The 22,307-nt window shown below is 37.6% G+C and overlaps 1 protein-coding gene across 5 annotated transcripts in view; it reads right to left on the bottom strand.

Annotated features, from left to right (window-relative positions):
- The window catches only part of SP4 (Sp4 transcription factor), an 81,139-nt gene extending 59,123 nt beyond the window's left edge, over nt 1-22,016 (bottom strand). For 3 of the 5 annotated variants that reach the window (XM_082632525.1, XM_082632526.1, XM_082632523.1), the window contains exons 1-2: nt 21,919-22,007; nt 19,838-21,389 (exon numbers count right to left, since the gene is read on the bottom strand). In XM_082632525.1, coding sequence (XP_082488651.1) covers nt 19,838-21,389; nt 21,919-21,990 — 1,624 coding nt within the window. In that variant the 5' untranslated portion in view covers nt 21,991-22,007. Of the gene's footprint in view, nt 1-19,837; nt 21,390-21,918 lie in introns of all 5 variants that reach the window. The other 2 variants (XM_082632524.1, XM_082632522.1) reach the window with 2 other exon arrangements.
- Nucleotides 22,017-22,307: the final 291 nt, after the last annotated feature.

Here is a 22,307-nt window from a genome sequence, read left to right on the forward strand (position 1 = left end):
AAATGGAACCTAATTAAACTTAAAAGCTTTTGCACAGCAAAGGAAACCATAAACAAAATGAAAAGACAACTCACAGAATGGGAGAAAATATTTGCAAAGAAGCGAACAGGCGATTAATCTCCAAAACAAACAAACAGCTCATGCCACTCAATACCAAAAACAAGCAGAAACAAAACAAACAACCCCATCTAAAAATGGGCAGAAGATATAAATAGACATTTTTCCAAAGAAGACACACAGATAGCCAAAAAGCACATGAAAAGATGCTCAACATGCTAATTATTAGAGAAATGCAAATCAAGACTACAATGAGGTATCACCTCACATCAGCCAGAATGCCCATCATCAAAAGGTCTACAAACAATAAATGCTGGAGAGGTTGCGGAGAAAAGGGAACCTTCCTACACTGTTGGTGGGCATGTAAATTGGTACAACCATTATGGAGAACAGTATGGAGGTTCCTTAAAAAGGTAAAAGGAGGGCCTCCCTGGTGGCGCAGTGGTTGAGAGTCCGCCTGCCGATGCAGGGGATACGGGTTCGTACCCCGGTCTGGGAGGATCCCATATGCCGCGGAGCGGCTGGGCCTGTGAGCCATGGCCGCTGGGCCTGCGCATCCGGAGCCTGTGCTCCGCAACGGGAGAGGCCACAACAGTGAGAGGCCCGCATACCGCAAAAAGAAAAAAAAAAAAAAAAAAAAAAAAGGTAAAAGGAGAATAAGGAGAATTACAGTATGATCCAGCAATCCCACTCCTGGGCATATATCTGGAGAAAACCACTATTTGAAAAAATACATGCACCCCAATGTTCACTGCAGCACTATTTACAATAGCCAAAACATGGAAGCAACCAAAATGTCCATCAACAGAGGAATGGATAAAGAAGATGTGGTACATATATACAATGGAATATTACTCAGCCATAAAAAAGAATGAAATTTTGCCATTTGCAGCAACATGGATGGACCTAGAGATTATCATCCTAAGTGAAGTAAGTCAGACAAAGAAAGACAAATATCGTAATATATAACTTACATGTGGAATCTAAAACAGTGATACAAATGAACTTATTTACAAAACAGAAAGAGACTCACAGACTTCAAAAACAAACTTATGATTACCAAAGGGGAAAGGCTGGGGGAGGGATAAATTAGGAGTATGGGATTAACATATATGCACCACTATATATAAAATAGATAATCAACAAGAACCTACTGTGTAGTACTGGGAACTCTATTCAATATTCTGTAATAAGTTTTATGGGAAAAAAATCTGAAAAAGAATGGATATATGTATCCTAATCACTTTGCTGTACACCTTAAACTAACACAACATTGTATATCAACTATAATATAAAATAAAAATTAAATTTAAGAAAAGCCACCTCCCCTTTCTATTTCTTCAAATGTGGAAGAGCCAAACTTGATCCAATATTTATATAAAGACCCAGCAATACAGAACACAGCAGAAAGCTATTTCACCCCACATCTTGTATTATGTACCTCTTAAGATTATGTCTACCAAAAAAATAAAAAACAAACCAAAAAACTCACTGAGAAAACCCACGAAAACTCCTAACTCATTTTTTTGTCCACTATAATTCACTGATCTCTCAACAACTTCTCCCCATATTATCTCAGTTCACAAAATGATTATTTGGCCCAGTCAAATTTACCATAAAAGTACAAACACTGAAGAATGTTTACAACGAAGTGTCTAGCATAAAGGCTGCTACAAGTTTCTAAGTTTGAAAATCTAACATCAAAAACAAAAATAAGAAAAAAAATGAAGAGCTGAGATACAAAATGGGTGAACTGTGCACTTAAAATATCTGGATTCTAGAATTAAAAATAGTTTATGAAATAAAATTTAATAACTATATCAAATTTTAGTTTTGCTAAATGAAAAAATTATAACAATTGGAACAATTATTTAGCAACCAAAATACTGCCACTTGGGACAGGAGAAAACAAAATTAACTTTAAGATCTTATTCCTTTGAGAAAGAGAAGAAGCAAGAAAAACTTACCTACAATTTTCTTCCTAATAAAGATGCTTATGACATTTGCATGTCTATTTAAGCCTCAGGGAGTTGGATCTGGGTTATCCTGACTTTGCCAATAACTAAAGATGTGATTTTGGGTAAACTACATATCCATTTTGGGGTTTTCACTTATAAACAAACTTTAGTTTTTTCACTTATAAACAAAAAGAGCTGAACCAAAGATGGTGTGTAAAGGTAGCTTACAAATGACAATTTCTGTCATCTTCCAATATGGTTAAAAATTTTTTTATATACATGAACATATGTATATATTCACCTGCACACAAACATACATATCTCAATACCACTCTGAATCTCTATTTTAGTTAGTTCTGAAGAAAACTTTAAACTTAGCAATATTAAGTACTATTTCTTTGTAATAAGACTCTTTGCCATAAAAATTAGAAAATAAATCAGCAGTCCACTGTTTTAAAATATAATGTATTAACAGAAAATCTGAGGTATAGTAAGCCGAGATTGCCAATGAAAAGACAGCTTGTTATTCAGTTACCCAGAGGTGGGTAAGAGTTACCATGCCCCAGCAGGCCACACTGGGAGGTACCAGGGTGGATCAGGAGGCAGAGGGCCGGAGAGGAATTGTGGACAGGAGCCTTTATTGTGGTTTCCACAAAAAGGAAAAGGCACGAGGCAGGAGGAACAGAGGCAGGGGAAACAGGCTTAGGATTGGCCAGTGTGAATAATTTCAAAGGGCTCTGGAGCATGAGGGCTGTCCTTTGGTGTCTGTCTGGTACCTGGCCCTGTGATTAGAGCAGGTAGATAGTGGCCTGAAGTATGAGGGCCATAAAGGATGTGGTTGGGGGGTGGGCTCTGCAGTGGTTTGTATTTGTATTTGTATTTGAAAAGTACACTCAAGGTGGAGTTGTTTACTATCTCTAGGAACTTGTTAACCCTGGAAAGGGCAGTCCCTCCAGGGTCACTGAGGCCCCAGATGTCAAAGCATCAGAAAACAGAAAATAAAACCCATAGTTAACACATCCAATTAAGCTAAGTAACAGAGAAGTCTCACTTCTTTCTACTGGATATTTATTGAATGTTTAATACATTACCAGAATGGCACTGTATGTTGCAACAAAATGAACATGTGATAGAAAATGAGACTGCAAAATACTAAACACATACACGTATTAATTTAGAAAAAAAGAGTACAGGTAAATTTATAATAATAATAGTTTACACCCATTCAGTGCTTTGTTATTTACAAAACATTTTCACATGCTACTCCATTTAATCCTCAGAAAAACCCAGTTTAGTAGGCATTTTGTTATCTTCATTTTACAGGTGATTACAACTAAGGCTCAAGAACACTAAAGGCCATCCCCACATCATAGACAGTACCTGGCAGACCAGGGGACTGAGGGCAGGTCTTGATTCCTGTCCACCTCTATTTCACCAGCACCACAATGTCTCCTTAGTTTTAAGTTAAGCCTACAGTATTATGCAGAAACAAATAGCTATTCCTAACCAATGAGAACTGAGTGCTCGATTGCCTTTACTATAACAACTGGGCTAACATACTGAAAAGCATGTAGGATTCTTAATAACATAAATAAATAAATAAATAAATAAATCCTTTACTAGGGGTGCTTTTAAGGGATATTTGAAGGCACAATTTTCTTTATGTTTTTTTTAAACTTCTGTATAACAGTTGAGTGCTAGACCTCAAATAACCTTTTTAAGACATGATTCCCAAAACAACTCTTTTGTTTCTCAGTAATCATGGGGAATCAAATATATACTTTTAAAAGTGTTTCTATAAATAAAATTAACTTTACCAAATGAAATCCAAGCAAGTATTATATTAAAAATTGCTTTTGAAACTCATTTGTTTAAAAAAAATCCTGTTTTATCATTATTTAATTTTTAAAAAAATCCCTCATAGAAGTCCCTCTACGAACTCATCTTGACATCAGCACAATCCAGCATTTAAAGAAGTACTTTCTTCCCAAGGTAGCAGCTGGAATCTATATTAAACTCCCCTTTGCCAGTAGTTGTGAGGCTGAAAATGGAGTTTTCCCTGCTTTAATACCCCAAGCAGAAAATTCTAAAGTTTAAACAGATGAAAATACAACTGCTCTTATGAGACCTCTTTGGACTACAAATCAGCTGTCATATTCTTCACCTTCTAGAATAAGAAGTAAGACAGTTTCTCCTTTGAAACTGAGATACAGAGATCCATCTAACTCTTCTACTTCTAAATTTGTAGATTTTACACTATCATCCGTGGAGCAGGCTGACTAGAAATCTAAGTCATGAGGAGGTGCTAAGGTAATAAAATGGTTAGGTGGATTGAAATGGTTACTGTAAAGTTGGAAAGCAGGAAGGCAGCAAAGACAACAGTAAAATCTCTGGTCTGAAGATCAGGACCTAGCTTTTGGAAAGGTTAGAAGGTAATACTGCATAAGAGAGTTCTCTGGCTACTGCGGCAGTATTTGTTCTCACAGGGCTATCGATGCTTCTTCTCGGCTAGAGAAGCTCAGGCCTAGGCAAGCATACTCCCTGGCTTAAAGGGCAGCTGGTCTCTGACCAGGGATCTTCAACGCCTATATTCACCGGCAAGGGCATTCTGAGTAGTCAGATGAGGTCCCAGATGGCGATCTGAATGCCCAAGTGTTTAGGGCCCTGGTCCTCATCTTTGCTGTTGCTGATGGCTGGGCATACGTCTAGTTTAAAAGGATGGCGGCGGGCTTCCCTGGTGGCGCGGTGGTTGAGAGTCCGCCTGCCGATGCAGGGGACATGGGTTCGTGCCCTGGTCCGGGAAGATCCCACATGCCACGGAGCGGCTGGGCCCGTGAGCCATGACCGCTGAGCTCACGCGTCCGGAGCCTGTGCTCCGCAACGGGAGAGGCCACAACAGTGAGAGGCCCGCCGTACCACAAAAAAAATAAAAAATAAAAAAAATAATAAAAGGATGGCAGCAAATCATTTTCTAAAAAACTTCTGCAAATCCTTACTTAGTAATGACTCAAACCTAGATGAATGACCTTCTTTAAAGGGCAACAGCATTAGATTCAATACCAAATTTGGCTTCAAAGGTTTGCCAAAACAAAACCTGACATTTTTGAAATACTGACATATCTCTTTCAAAGTTTTACTCCAAAAAGTAACCGATTTGATTTAAACACTAGAAATATTGTTAAATGATATTTTTCCTGAGTTTTCCTCTTGGCTCAAATGGGCTTGAAATAAAATGTAAGCGCAATTTGGTTTCTACACATTTGTGCTTAAAATTATAGAATTTTTAACACTAAACAAAATTACCTCAAATATTTCATTTTACAAAATACACACAAACACAAATATTTCATTGTAACAACAGGAAAAAAACCAAGACCTCCATTCCCAAAGGTAACACAACTATTTAATGGAAGAGACAACATGTTACCAGCACAGAGCTCTTTTCTTAAATATGTCAGTTACCTCTGCTCATCACAAACTGCTCATACAATGAAACATGTTTGTCTTCCAGTTTGCAAATTATACATAGTTATCATTGCCAGCTCAGATAGCTGCCAAAGAATCCTTTAAAAAGCACTGAGAGCTGTCTGAATACTTTGATTTCAACAATCAAGTTTTCTCTGTGACTTGGGGTGTGGGTATAGTGTAAAGAGGTGTGCTAATTTTTTAGGATTACCCCAAAATGGGTTAGTATACTTAATTATAGGGTAGGGTTAGGAGAACAAGGATGGTGATGAATAGGTCCACAGATGTAGAATATAATCCCCTTAACTTTTTACTCAATATGCTTATAATGAGTAAATGTATATATGTAAATGTGTACACACACACAAACTTACAGAGAGACAAAATGAACTCAATCACATCTTTTGAAAATACAGACTAAATTTACTCCGTCCTCATATACTATAAATTTACTCTGGTGTATCAATCTCTTAGAAAATGTAGATTGGTCTTTAACTCTTTGGTATTTTGTTACTTTAAAATTGAGGGGGAAAAAAAAAACCTTTAAAAACTTTTCATGGAAGCAACTTCCTTGGCCCCAAGGACTTATGATAAAACAGCAAAAATAATTTTGAGTCTAGGTGGAATGTGGATTCTTTCCCCAACTTTCCCATGTGTTAATTCTGTAACACTGGGCAAATTATTTAACTTTTCTGGGCCTTGATTTTTCTCATCTACTAAAAATAGCAATAACCTAACACTGATATAAAACAAAACTCACGTAGAACAAAGTAGAGGCCCCATGAGTAGAGAAGAAATATCTACTCTACAATGTATGGTATACATTGTATGGTATATAGTGGCAGATACTCAAATATTGATGTATCTTGCTTCTTATTTATCCAGTAAAGAACAATAATAAAGTTATAGCACCATCCCTGTCAAATGAGTTAATGCTACATAAAAATGACATGCAGGATTATCTGAAGAACACAAATTCTATACATATAATTTTTATGATCTTTGGATTTTCTTTAAGTCATTTTGTGGTGATATTTCCTTCAGATAGTAGAAAGTTTATATCTATACTGACATGTCACATCCTGATCAAGAAGCAAAGTAATGAAAATACAGGCCTCAGGAAGTATATATTTTTTGGTATACTTGATAATTTTATTCATTTTATATTAATACAATTAAATATCAGTGTGTATAAATTAATATAACACAGACATTAATTATCAATATATGCTGATATTTAATAATATTGCTTAATACAAATTAACATATTAAATACTAATATTAACAGTTTACAAATATTAATGAAAACAAAATATAAGACTCCTCTGTGCCTTACATCCTTAGAATCTGTTTTTCAAAATTCATTCAAAATTGGTTTATGGTACACATGTATTTAGTAAAGGAAATATTCTTATTAGCCTCAAATTCCCTATCAACACAGGATACCACAAAGTAATAAAACCTTTTTTTTTTCCTAATTCTCTCTGTGGTACATATGCCCTGTGCCCCAAAGGGCGATAAAGAGTCAGAGTGCTCACCTAAAGAACTTATTGAACATACTACAACAATTACAGTAAGGTAACTTAAAATCATATTGCTTAGCTGTAAAGGTAGTCCTGTTCACCTAGACCAGACTTATAAAATATTTTCACTTACTAGCTGCCTAACATACTGGCTGTATGCCCTTGGCCAAGATACTAACCTCTGATAGCCTTGGTTTCCTGTTCGAAAAACTGAGGTCACCGTCACTACCTTCTTCATAGGACTGCCAAAATTAACTGAGTTAACATATATATAATGCTTACGCACAAAGTCTGACACATAAGAGACAATGAATTGTTTCCACAGCTGGTCACAGGAAACACACTGCAGTACATAGGGAGTATACGGTGAGAGACCGTAAGTGGTGATGGTGCCAGGGTTCTAGAGACAGAATGTGTTTGGATTAGGTGGCCTTGAGCAAATTATTTACCACTCTAGGCCTCAGTTTTTGCACCTGACAGTACTTAACTTTATAGGGTGTTCTAAAGAGTAAATGAGTCAATATACCAAGTGCTGCACACAGTATCTGGCATACTATAAACATGCAGTAAATGTGAGCTTAAATATAAAACAAACATTAAGGGTTAAAGCACACTTGCTTCTTGTTTCATTCATGAAAGAAAACAGAACGACTTCTTTCCCTATTGGAACATTATGGAAGTGGGAGTTCAGCCCCAGGTTATTCAACCACAATACAGATGCTGGGTACCTATTTGCTGACTGAATTTATGGATGCAGTCTGCTAGCAGGGAGTCCATGAAATGGATGAAAGTCTATCAAGAGGTTACTAAAACTATTACCTGCCCTATCACTAAAATCAATTTAAGTACTGACATCCTACCAATGAGGACAAAAGGTGAGAGAAATTCTAGAAATAAAAATACAATGTGCTTTAACTTTATAAAACTAAAAAACAAATAATCAATATGATTATTTATGAAACAATCAAATTACTCCTTCAACAAGCTATCATCATAGTCTGTCCTATTTATGACAAATATCTGTCAAATGTCAGTTTCTCAAATTGGTTTGTATGTAGATTTAAGTATATGGGAAAATGCGTAGGATTTACAAACCACTTTAAGTGTAATTATTTGTGTGTGTGTGTGTGGTACGCGGGCCTCTCACTGTTGTGGCCTCTCCCGTCGTGGAGCACAGGCTCCGGACGTGCAGGCTCAATGGCCATGGCTCACGGGCCCAGCCGCTCCGTGGCATGTGGGATCTTCCCAGACCGGGGCACGAACCCATGTCCCCTGCATCGGCAGGCGGACTCTCAACCACTGCGCCACCAGGGAAGCCCCTAAGTGTAATTATTTACCTTACATAAATCCAGTTAGTACTCGTCATCATACGCATCTAGTGTCTTCCTCTTCCCTCTTCTCCCTCAAGTCCCTGGCTTAGACACCCTCAACTACAACAAGGACTTTCCACCCTCTCCCCCAACCCCACACCAGGCACAGGTACCCACTTACCACAGCACAGATCACTATCTGGTTCCTATACTTCTGTGCAAAAGCAGCTCCGCTTCTGTGAACAAAAAGCTGTGGTGACTTGACTCATTATTACAGAACTGTACTAAACCCTCTATGACTGGCCACATTATGAGGCACCTACATGATAACTTCTGAGGGACAGAAACAACCTGGAGACTTTAAACACCTTTGACTTCTCCTCAAAACTTCCCCCACTGCTAAGATTCTCACAGCAACTGTCTCTCAAAACTTATGAAGCAATCAGATGTGTAAGTTCCTCTGTTATTTAATTTTACTACTCATTTTTCCTTTTATAATCATAAACTCTCATTCCTTTTGAAGTATTTGTCTTGAATCTATCCCAAGGATCTACCCATCCCATTCTCCTATGCAATCAACATTCTCCACCTGTGGGCCTTCCCCTAGTTCAGCATCAGGATTATTTATATTGAGCAATGTTCATTGATGTGTGAAATAGAAAAAAACATACACATAAGACACAGCTCCTGACTATAGGAGGTTTACAATTCAACTTTAATGTATACTAATATTCCTTGATCTAAGCCTGAATTTTGCATTGTTTATAGAAGACTCCTTAACTGAATTTCTGACATGTAAGATCCAACATAACCTGAAATAGCCCTCTTCATCCCAACCTTGCAAACTTTTTAGTCATCCTTTTAAGGCCCAGCTCAGTTATCACCCTCTCCATGAAAATATCCCCAGAATTCTACAAGCAGAACGAGTTTTTCCTTCCTTTGGGCTTCTATAACACCTCATTCACAGCCTTTATAAACCAAATGCCACGTTGTACTTTAACCGATTATATAGTCATCGTATTCCATTAAGTCTAAGATGCAAGTGATCATAAGAAAAAATATTCTAATTAAACTATGACATGCCTTTGCTTATAAGGTGGATTTTAATTTCCAAGATGATAAAATGTTCAAAAAAAAGTATGTTTTAGAAGCAAAGAGATATGGTTATGTCTCTGCAACAGGTAATATATTCTGTGAGAGAGGCAAATTTGTCTCACTTCATTTTCAGTTTCTCAATGCCTATTACTATACTTGATACAGAGGAAAGGAACCAGCAAACCTGATGTTTTTACCTAATTCCTTAATACTTATTTCATGTCACCATTCTGTGTACTAAAGAGAAGTTCAACAACCTGTCTTTTGTATTAAGCAACTTCACTGCCATAGCCTTTCTCAAGACCACTGTGAATTCGTGGCTAAATTATTCCAACAACATCCTTTCCACTGGGCTCCTGATTTCTAACTTCTCCACACTTTTATCTATAGAGAAACGCTCTAACAATATCACTTGCAAAACTTTCTATTCAATCTCTTCCATCCACTAGATTCATGTTTTTCAAACTTATTATTTTGGCAGAATCTCTTCTTCAAACAAAATGTAAGCTCACAGTCCAATAAACACACAACTTCTCTGGCTGAAGCAGGGGTGGCAGGCTGTCCACTGGGCATGCCCTGAGCTACTCTGTGAGACCACTATGCCTCTATGGAGCACACAGATGAGAGAACACAACTCCCTGTGTTAACTATAAGCTTCCACGCAAGGGCTCTACCCTTTTCATTCCAAGTTCAACTGCTTGGCTCAAGACATCCTCTCTTCACCTCTCTACCCTCAAAGTTTCAAATTCCCACTTCCCAAACCAACCTTCACCTCAGAAAGCCTTCCCTGTTTACTGCAAACCACAGATCTCACTTGTCTTTGAGCTCTCCTAGTCATTTTCCATAGCTCAAAACCCAGCACTTAAGTATAAACTCTCATATGCAATTGCAGCAAGCCATATAATTGATTCATGTATGTAAGTCTTACCTCCCCAACATAAGTATCCTTTTTAGACAGGTGAGTACTTTCAGAGCTTACACAGACAGTACACAGCAGACATTTAGGTCTTACTATACTGAAACACACTGCTTCTTTTCCACCTGTAGATACACCCCTCCCCATATCCTTAGCTGCACTTCACCAAAGCTTTCTGATATTCCTTTTATACAGATCTCTCTTTTACTTCTGATCTTTAACTCAAGCTAATACCCATATCGAAAACTACTCATTCTCCCACTTTACTACTTCACATTCTTCTAGTGGGCGAGAGTTGCCATGTAGAGATTTTTACCAGGTTACCAACTTCCATATATAGTTTTCTTTACAATATCCAAAGCCTTTTTATACATATCATCTCATCTGATCTTTGCAGCTCTATGAGGTAAAAAGAGAAGGAATTAATAGCACTATTTTACAAATGAAAAAGGACTGAAGCTCCAATTATAATATGTTTTCCCAGGATGGACTAGCTAATGGAGAGCAGTACCCTAACTAAAATATAGGAGTTTTAATTCCTAATCCTGTTGTATTATACATTTTAAAATGTTATTTTCCCCTGCTGCCTCAACATCCCCACAAGCAGGCTGTAAGCACCCGGCCCAGGCAACCAGTGTGATAAGGGTTGCTCCTGCCACGAGGTTCCCTTCCTACCTTCCCCTGACTGTGGCCAAGCAGCATTTAAACACACCAACGAAATCCCCTCACACACTGATCCCTCAATAAAGGCACCTGCCCATGGATTCTTGCTCTCTCTGCTCCCCACCTGCTAGGTTGAGCCAGATCCCTTGGCATCACCTCCCATGTGTGCACCTCCCCTCGCAGTGTACACTGACTGTCTCTCTAGGACCTGTGTGTATAATAAACTTTTTTTCCTGGGCCTCTCCTGTGTCTCCTCTTCTGGTTGCACCTGACTGATGATCACCTAAAAGAACACAAAATACCTGTGATCTAGGAAGCCTCTCAGAGTACATACATCTGCAGTAATAACAAACCTACTACCTGAACTACACCGCTGATCAAGCCCAGACAGTCCCTACTCCTAACTTTATTACCATACGTAAGGCAAAAAGAACTTCATATATCAGAATTATTACTTTTTCTATTCAAAAGGGTCTCGGGCCTCAAATATTTTTTTTAAAGGGCCTATGTGCTAGATATTCTGAGTCAAAAAGAAAGACCTACTTGATTTGTTTACTCCACAGGGTAAATTAACAAATTTGAAGCTCTGAGCGCTTCCCACAGTTTGAACTCCATCAGTATACTGGATTTTCCAACTGCTAAGTCTACTGAAGAAAAAGTAATCACATTGTTCATACTAAAGTGTCATTATCAGAAATATGACTATGGTTAAAGAGCTACTGAGATAAAATATCCTAACTACAAATTCAATGTTGGGCACTTTAGTGTGTTTTTAAAATACTAATGCTTTGGTAGTCGCCTAATAGAAGTGCAAATGACATAGAAAAATAGCATCTAAGAGCACAATCAGTAAGTCTAACAAATAACGAAGAACAGAAATCTATTAATTTATGAAGTATTGCATTTATTTCTTAATAGAATTTATCTCAATTATACTGCCTTTGTAATAAGAAAAAATGGTAAATGTGACCCTCAAACCTCCCCTCCACCCCCACCAAATCCCTACTTAGTCAATCATGTAAGTTTAACACAACTTACGAGGAACTCTCACCATATGTTGGATGGAAGTACCCAGAATAGAACTACGTACTCAAATATTCATAGAATCCTAAATTTTAGAATTAGAAGACTCACAGATTATCTAATCAAACCTTCTATATAACACAGGAAATTCTATATTTTAGTGTCTCTGATAGATGGACACCCAGCATCTAACAACAGGAAGATCACTACTTCATGAAACAAACCATTCCATTACCGCACAGCATTAGCTCATGTGTGTGTACATATACTCATTGTATTGGTTTCCCAAGGCCAAAACATAACAGAACTTTATTAAAAAACAAAACCAACAAAAAATAGCTCTTCACGTATCCAAAGAAGCTGTCACACTTTCTCTTATTTTCTTTTAATAACAACCCCCCTCTCTCTGATTATTGCTAGTGTGAAATGTTTTCCACACGTTTCATCCTGGGAGGCCTTCTTGATATGCTCGCCAGTTTGTCACTGTCCCATTTAAAATGTGCCACACCCAGTATTGTACGCAGTATTGCAGAAACGGTCTGACAAGCATAAAGTACAGGAGCTTTATTCTACTCTTAGTTCATATTAAGCCAATAAATCCCAAATCATCTTCACATGTCCTGCTGCTAAACCATGTTTTCCATCTTGTAGGTGAACAATCCTGCCCCCCCACCCCTCAACTTTAAATAGAGGATCTTACCTGTTATATTTATGTTGCTAATTCCGGCCCAGCATTCTGGTCTATTAAGATCACTGGGCATCTCAATTCTATGCCCTATCATAATTGTTAGCAACATCTCCCAACTTTGTCTCATCTTTGAATTCAGTAAATAGGTCACCCTTCAGTATAAAATTTGAAAAAAATGTTCAACTGGACTGTATCAAGGATAGAACCCTATGCCATAATACCAGAGACCTCTACCTCTACTGAGGTAGACAATCAACATTTTTCATATAATAGAGCAACCAGGTATGAGCCTTTAAAGAAATCATGACTATCAAGGCTGAAATCAAGATACATTGTACTGATGTTACTTTGTATACTCATCTGGAAACTCTCAAGAAAGAATTTATGGACCTCGTTCCTTAGTGAACCCATACTGGTTCCCAACGATCCCTGAATTCTTTTAAACGCTCAGAGGCCAACTACTCCATAATTCATTCAAGGACTTTGCTAAGGACGGTCATCAAGCTCATTTGTCTGTAGTGTGGGATGTTTTCAAAAAGTGAAGTGCTTATTCATACTCAATTCTTCCATGCTGCATAATTTTTAAGTTACTGATATGGCCTGAAATGAAACCTGAAAGTTCCTTCTGACTTTAGGATAGCATTCATCTAGATCATCCTGACTTCCAAAGAGCAACTAAACATCCCCTACCTCCTCACTTACCTTGAATAAATATCTCAGAGTGAGTTACAGCTCTAGTCATTTCAGCCGGAATTGCATTTTCCTCGCTGGTTAACAGAAGCAGAGTGGAGGAGTTCTGCCTTTTCTTGATATTACACCATTTTGCTCAAACAATGATCATCTCTTTCTTTGATTTAAAGCCTTATAAGTTGTTTGAATTTTAAAAGCCTGACTTTATTATGAGCTTCTGTTTAACTGACATTATTCTTAAAACGTCATGTTGCTTTTTGTTTTCATCCTTAATCCTATGCCCCTCCTCCTATCTTCCACATACACTATTTTGAAATCTGAGTTTAACACAGAAGTCTCCATGCAGCCACACTAGTTTCTTTCATTACTTTCTATCATAATTGTCTGTCAATGCCACATTGTCAGGGCTAGTCAGCATTTCAATTTTCAAAACTGCTTACCCTTTAAGGGATTCAAGTATACATCAGATACAAAAGGGTGAAAAATAGCCTGTATCTGTAGACTTATCCTTTTACTTTATGTCTTGTGAACATCTTGGAATCAGAGATGACTTTAAACCATGGCTCTACCACTTACTGGAGGGCAAATTTTCTTTTCCTTTTTTAAAAGAAAATTTATTAGAATATAGTTGATTTACAATGTTGTGTTAGTTTCAGGTGTACAACAAGGTGAATCAGTTATACATATATCCACTCTTTTTTAGATTCTTTTCCCATATAGGCCATTACAGAATATTGAGTAGAGTTCCCTGTGCTATAGAGTAGGTCCTTATTAGTTATCTATTTTATACATAGTAGTGTGCATATGTCAATCCTAATCTCCCAATTTATTCTGCCCCGCTTCCCTTTACCCCCTGGTAACCATAAGTTTGTTTCCTACATCTGCAACTCTATTTCTGTTTTGTAGGTAAGTTCGCTTGTACCCTTTTTTTAGATTCCACATATAAGCAAAGCTCAGTGAGGCTATCTGTAAAACAGACACAGTAATCCCAAGGATACTGTAGGATATACTAAGATAGTATAAATACCTGGCCCAGCACATAACACACTCTAGGAAAACAATAAATGTTTGTTTTCTTCCTCGAATCTCATTTTAAAAAATCCATTTCTAACTACTGTTTGGGAAAAGATGCAGTATCTCAACAGCCCTAGAACTTGCTTACCTACATACAGAATTTACTAATCTCTTCAAGTTCTGAATTTGCTCTTTCAAAAAGGACAAAATTATACCACTGAGATTTCACCATTATATTCAGTAACAAAGAGGCAGATAGAATTGTGTTTTCCACCAATATTATATTCAATATATTAACGCTAAATATCCAGGAATAACAGACACAGTCTATCTGGGAAAAGACAACTCAAGCTGGATACTCTCCCTCTCTGATCCCTAAACCTCAGCTACATTTACTCACAACCTAGCAAAAGATTTGAATAACAAAGGCAGAAATACAGGAGAAAGACAACTGGAGCAGAAGCCAAGATTCTAGTCCTCACCTTGCCACAAAGTACAAGTCGTTCAACCTTTCTGGCTTCAGTTTCTTTAGTTCTAAACTACCACTAAGGGATGAGGGAGGGGGAAGGATGCTCAATTATCTTTAAGTTACCTTAGTTAACTACAATTTCAGTAAGTCTTTATCTCACCACACACACTTATATAAGTGATAGGTTTCCTTTGCCACAGTTTGCTCATTCACTAGGTAATATAATGACAAGCATTAGCAACGTACAATCTTATCTCATACCTAGATCAGAAGGGTACAGGACAGCCCACATATACGTAGGCATATGGTCCGGTATCAGGCCAGGTTCTCCCTTTTACTGTCAATCCGTACTATGTCATCCCCAAGTACCTAATGTAGCACTGCTGAACCTCTGACCCATGTTTCTCCTTTCACTTATAACAGTAAAAACACAAAATTCCTTTACAGACTTTATCAGCACTAACAGAAGGCTACAACTGATGAGCAATAATCTCAAAGATCCTTTCAAATTAAAATTCTCTCATTTTGTAAATCTGTGTTATTTGTACAAGATCTATGTAGAGCAAATTTTCCCTATCTTCCTTCTTGATCAAGCTTCCTTTCTTCCTTTTCAACTTGCTTTTATGCCTGCTCCAATATTTCTTAAGTATTACTTGTTATATATTCCTTGATTTAGATTTGAAAAGCAGATGATTAACAGTTTTCCTTCACTCTCTTATCCTGAAATCCATCCCAAAGATGCCCTTTTAAAAAACTAATGTGGCTCTACAATGAGTACTTTACCTTCCAAGAAAAACTTAAAACTACTCAACAATATTGTTATGTCATCATCAACAAATCTTAAAGGTCATGATATACATTTTCTAATGTGTAAAACCAACTTGGTAGTTCAGAACCCAAAACTTGTACAGGGCACAAGATATAAGTTCCTTATGATGAATTCCAATCTGTAACAAAGAGTAGCAGAAGATATTACAGGAAAAAAATTACAGGAGTAAAGGTGACTTCTCTGAAAAAAGAACCAAACACAGGAGACATATGCATATGTATACACAAAAATAGACGTGTATATGTTTATATATGTATATATACATATGTGTATATATGTGTATAACATATATGTATATGTTATTTTAAGATGCCTACTAGAGAAATCCAAATTAATACAACATATGGCAAAGGAAAACCATATTTGTATTAAACTTCTAGTCAATTTCCTACTTTTAGTAGCTCTGGAAAAAAGTTTGGTGCAAGAGGTTAATTCTACTGGATTAAGTTAGGTTTTTAAATTAAATATAAATGTCAACTATTTCCTTTGGTCTCCATTTTCACCAATAATGAAGAACTGGCTCTCCCATTCCTGGTTCTGTTAATCCCCAAAGAAGTAAAGGAAGGTAAGAGAGAAAGTTCTTGAAGAACCAGCAACATCTTCTCAAGTCTGAACTACCTTTATGTAAGAATTTGCACAGGAATGTTAATTTCCATTAAAACTGACAAAGAAAAATCCATCCATCAAGCAATAACATGATCTATTACCATATGTGATTAGGGCCAAAAATAAATCAAACTGCTGGCCAATGCAAGTTAAAATTTAGAAATCAATGGTCCCTAAATATTCGAAATCCTTTAACTAAAGAGAAATAACTCCTAAAGTTCATTTTAACTACGGCACTTTGGCTACCAGAACACATCGTGAAAACAGGTAGTTCTTTTTGAGGAAAACATCATCCCCTCTCCTCACTTAGTTAAAACAAAGGCAGCATGATTAGTTATTACCTTTGCTCTTAACTTAAAATAGGATTTCTGCTTTTTCTTCAAACTCCGAATCCCATAAAGGAAACAAACAATATGTAGCAGGAGTACATGTATTCAGTTCCTACTACAATTCTAACTAACTAAATGCTAGATGCTCAGCCTGGAACACAGGATTTCAAGCTGAGACCAAACCACAGAAACACATTATGCTGAATACATTCTCAAGGAAAGAGGTTCCCCGTAGAATGTCATTAACATTCTTATTTCATAAAATCAAGTATGAAGCGTCCCAGCTTCAAAAACTAGTTTCATTTGATTTCCCTTGTATGATTTTTTTTCCCTTTTTCTGTCCATATCATCCAGAACCTTTCCTATACTTCCTGAAGTAATATGAGGATGGATGGTGGAGAACTCTTAGCCCCTTGTCCTTGAGCAAGCCATTACATTCTGTCAAAGCTGATAATTTTTTCAAGCCCTGGTAATAGTTGTTATGAATATTCAGAGCAAAAATTTTCCCATAACTCAATACCATTCTCCTGGGGGGGAACCAGGAAATAATCAAAAAGTACTAAAAAGTGAATGGGGACAAAAAGTAAAAATCTCAAATTCCAGGGCTCATTTATAAAAGGGATATAGGCACTTGTTGCTCGCTCTCTCCCTTTCAGAGATGGTAAAGTACCTGGTGTACCACTCTCAATGTCTTAAAAGCTCAAAACCAAAAGAAATTAATGAAAACAGAGTTAATTCCTTAGCTTCATTAAAACCACTCCAGGGGTGCTGCTCCCAATTCCAAATTGCTATCTTCTCCATCACCATTTATACCTTAATCCAGCAAACATTTGTCAAACACCTATTATGCCAGGAAGTAAAGTAAAATCTGCACACAACCAGACCCAGATTAACTGCACAGAGTTGTTGAAATCAGGGTACATTTCTGGTCTTTGTAACATGGTTATCTTCTTAAACGATAGAGCATATGTATTAGAACATCAATAAAATTTAAAAACTTTGGTTTCAGGAGAAAACCAACTACATAAAGTTCAAATTTCCTCATACACATAAGTGCCCCCCAAACCATATAAACTCTTTAAATAAAAAAATTATCCTTGAAATGCAAGACTAAACACACCTATTGGGAGTGCTCAACACATAGCTAGTCAATATATATTTGTGGAATAAAAACTATAAGTGGTACTTGTCAGAGAAATCCACCCTCTGAGGCACTTATGAACTAGGCTCGAAATCCATCACTTCCGAATTTTGCCTTATAGTTCATTGCGGACGACTTGATCCTTGGTTCTCAAACTTAAACGAGATTTACAATCACCTGGACAGTTTGTTTGAAAGGCAGATTCCTTGACCACACCGCCCAAAAACTACAGTTCCAGAAAATGGATCCTGCATTTACCATAATGTATCATTCAAGTGATTCTGAGGCGGTCAGAAGATCATACTCTCAGTTACACCGGCTTACCCTCACAACAGGCAAAGGAAAAACTCTGGGTCATAATTGGTGTCAATTAAAGTACAGAAAAACTGACTATTTCTAACCTAAATTATAAATTATTCAATTCTCTTCATCATAATTCACTAACTAATGCTTAAAAGGCAAGATGAAATATAAATGAAATAAATTTTGCTTTGACAATACAAATTGTCATTCAACCCATCCAAAACAGACATTTTTCTGAAATACTTAATTTATTATCAATGTTTAGAAAAAGAGTAGAAACAAAGCAAGGTAAGGACTATAATCCACAGAAACACACATATAATTGTGCTGTAATAGTCTTAAGGGAAAACGTACCACACTCAAAAGGCTCTTTGACTATGTTACTGTGCTGTCAATACAAGAGCCACTAGCCACATGTGGCTATTTAAATTAAAATTAAAGAAAATCAAGTAAAATTAAAAATTCAATTCCTCTGTTGCATTAGTCACAATTTAAGTGCTTAATAACCACACGTGGCTAGTGGCTAACATACGGGGTAGAACAAATATAGATCATTTCCATCATCACAGAAAATTCTGTTGGATACCTCTGGTTTATAATCAACGGGTATCTAAATAAAACATGTTACCTTTGTTCTTCTTAATCACAGAGCTCTATCTGACAACTTCCAAGTTTTAAATATGTACATCTACATTAGGTAGTAACTGTAAAACAAGAACCCTAGCATAATTTATCTGAAACTTGTTTCAAGAAAGGTCATTCAAAAGTGATATGCTTATTCATTTCAGATGATCAAAACAGAAATAATTTAACTAAAGAGGTCTTAAAGTATCAAGGACACCAAAACCACAACTAGGTTTTCATAATCAAATGAAAAGTATTTAATTACTAGAAAACAAAAGGCATTAGATGAAAAAAGACTGGTCCAAAATGATTAAAATACTTAATAAGACTGGTTTTCCAAATGCTTCAGAAGTATCTATTTACATGCATTAACAAATACCTCCTTTATAACTGATTTTAAAACAAACTTACTACAACAAATTCAAACTATTGACAGTTTACTGTCTATATTTTTAATTGCCTTCCACCAACTTCACACTAAAAACACCTATAAATAACATAACCATCACAGATTTTACTTAAATGTAATTTTATAAGTGAAGGACTATTCACTCAAATCCTGGTTTTGGCAGAAAAGTAGACATAAAAGTTAAAGAAACAATTTGCAACTCAAAATTATCTCTCTCAATTGCATCAATATCTAGTTTAAAACAACACCGTGTAATAAAACGCAAAAGCACAGGCAACAAGATGCGGAAGCATGAGGAGTAACATACAGTCGCATTAAAACTGTAACAGACTCATAACTGTATTCTTTCAGTTTTAAACCTACTTTCCCTTAAAGAAGATATAAACATCATTTTGACTAGGGTTCTTTCAGAAAAGTTCAAGTGTACACAAATTTGGTCTCTGAATTACAAAAACTTATGTTTCTAATCAGGACGTTTTGCTCCGCAGAAGAATAATTTTATAAAACTCTCCAACGAATTTAACACATAAAACCTAATGCTGAATAGTATGAATGTGAATGGGTCACACTGATGATTAGAGTCACAGTACTGAGTGTAATACTCCCAGGTATTTTAGTTTCCTTATGATTATGTTTACCTCAGAGGTTTACATCAAATCTGAGTTAGCAAAGAAAAACAATAACCGTTATTAACAACCAGTGAGAAAAGATCGCAGTTGACTTACCTGCAACACTGGTGATTGTAACTGGAACTCCTTGCACTTGAACGCCCGCAGCACCCAGGTTGGCAACACTCACTGTCTGAAGATTAGGCACTGATGCAAGCTGGGCAGTATTCAAAGTTATTGGGGCGCCAGCAACAGCCACGGGAGCAATCTGAGCAAGAGTTGTGCCACCACTTGAAGACACTGGCGTGATGGTTAATTGTTGGGACAACCCAGCATTCTGAACTTGCAAATTTGAAAGACTCTGAATATTCTGAACCTGTACAGTTTGCCAGCTGATTTGCCCTGAAGGTGTTAAAGTTGGAGCCCTGATAAGCACCTGAGTCGGATTTACTGCTTGAAGTTGAACATTCTGCAAAGGCTGCTGCTGGATGGTCTGAATCGTCTGCCCGGACTGGAGTTGAAATGACTGTGGTGGAATAGCCTGAATTATCTGTTGCTGAGGCTGTTGGATTTGGATCTGTTGCAAGATAGGCTGGCCTACAATTTGCACCTGCTGAAGAGAATTTGATTGATCCTGTGTATTCTGTATTCCATTAGACTGAAGCTGACTGGAGCTCTGGGCTTCAGACTCAGTAGCAGCAGGTGTTTGAGAATCTTCAATGGTGCGTTCAGAACTACTGGCTGATGTGCTTGCATACTGGCCCGTATCTGCTGAGCTCACTAACGTGTCACTGCTGCTCAGAGATGCTGATGCAGTGGTGGTGCAGGCAGTGGAGGAGGAGGGCGATTCTGGCATAGTACTGGCAGCAGCAGTGGTGGTGGGTGTGGGAACTGACTGACTCCCATTGGAAGTCCCGCCATCAGTAGTAGGAGCAGACTGGCCGACCTGTCCAGTCCCTCCTCCAGTGGCCACACTGTTTATCACTGGTAAAGCTAAAGTCACTCCTCCAATGTTAATTGGTAGGGTTGTTACAACTTGAGCCTGAGTACCAGGAAGGGTCTGTAATTGCAGTGGTATTGAGACACCAGGTCTAATTTGGACTGGAACTGTCTGATTTGCCAGGTTTTGAGCAAGAATATTCCCAGAAGCTGTCCTGTTAGCAGCTGTGAGTATAGCTTGATTATTACCTGCAGAAATGAGCTGAATTTGACCCTGCAAATCCTGTAGAGATGAACTACTAGTTGGACTGATTTGAATTTGCTGGCCTTCCACTGTTTGAAGTTGTGGAATCACTTGGTACTGTACACTACCACTTGGATTTTGTACTTGTATGACTTGAAACTGACCAGGGGAGGAAGAATTACCTGATTTAGTTTTTGTGGGAGATGCACTCCCGTTATTACTGCTGGAAGAACTAGATGAACTAGAAGCTGGTTGAGAAACGTTATTTTCTTTTGAAGCGGGAGGAGTGGAGGCAACAAGTTGCCAAGCGTTTCCAGCAAGTTGTGTTGTTACCAGTTCTAGCTGTTGTGGTTGATTTTGAAGTTGCACCAATCCTTGGCTTGGGTCTATAATGATTTGTTGTTGTCCAGTTGCTTGATTTTCACCAGGAGTCCCTATTTTGCTGCAAGTAGCTGCCAGTAAAGCCAGAGGAGAGGGCTGAGAGTCCTACCCAAAATGGGATGGTAAAGGAGAGGGGGGGAAAAAAAAGTGGGCGGATTTAGTGAAGGCCAGTAGCTGGGAGGAGTTTATTTATTTATTTATTTATTTATTTATTTATTTTGACAGCTCTACATTTCAGAACTTACTCAGGAAGTGGCAAAAATCAAAATAAATATTAACAAAAGCAGTAAGATACAGGAATAAGGAAGCAGATCCCACACTACAAAGTTTAAATAGAAGGACATTTCTAACAAACTTTCTTGAAGTGTTATTTTCCTAAACTCAAAATGCCCTTGGGAGAATACACACCTTTTTCTTATAGTCTGAGTTCGTTCCTGATGGAATTTTAAACAGCGATATCCCAAACATGTGAAATCTTTATGAATTTACAATTTAACTTCCTCACTCTCAGAAAGATGCTTTGAGTGGATAAAACATTTTTATTCTGTTCTTCACTTCTGGGCATTTAAAGGGCATAACTCCCCTTTCCCCTTATGTTTCGTGATGAATTTTTTTTTTATATGTTTGCTTTTACCTGGGAGCCTGAGGTTTTGGGTTTTTTATTGTTATTCTCTGGCTCAGAGGTTTTCCCTCCTTCTGTAGCCATCGCCGCTGCCGCTGCCGCTGCCGCTGCCGCCGCCGCCGCCGCCGCCTCCTCCTCCTCCTCCTTCTTCTGATCTGCAACAAACACCCCCATACACGACAACAGGTTATTAGGATTATTATTATTCGCCTTCCCCCTCTCCTCTCCTCCCCCTCCCCCCGAACATTAATCTCCATAAACCCGCGATCCACGCACACCGGCAAGGGGTGGGGGAGAAGGAGGGAAGGGAGGAGGGGGATATCACAAAACGTGGTTTGAAACCCGACCCATCGGCTCCAGAGCAACACCCAGAAGGTTGTTCTCTCTCAGACATTAAGACA

This window comes from Mesoplodon mirus (genome assembly GCF_964341445.2).
Source record: "Mesoplodon mirus genome assembly, chromosome: 9".
NCBI classification, from domain to species: Eukaryota; Metazoa; Chordata; class Mammalia; order Artiodactyla; family Ziphiidae; genus Mesoplodon; species Mesoplodon mirus.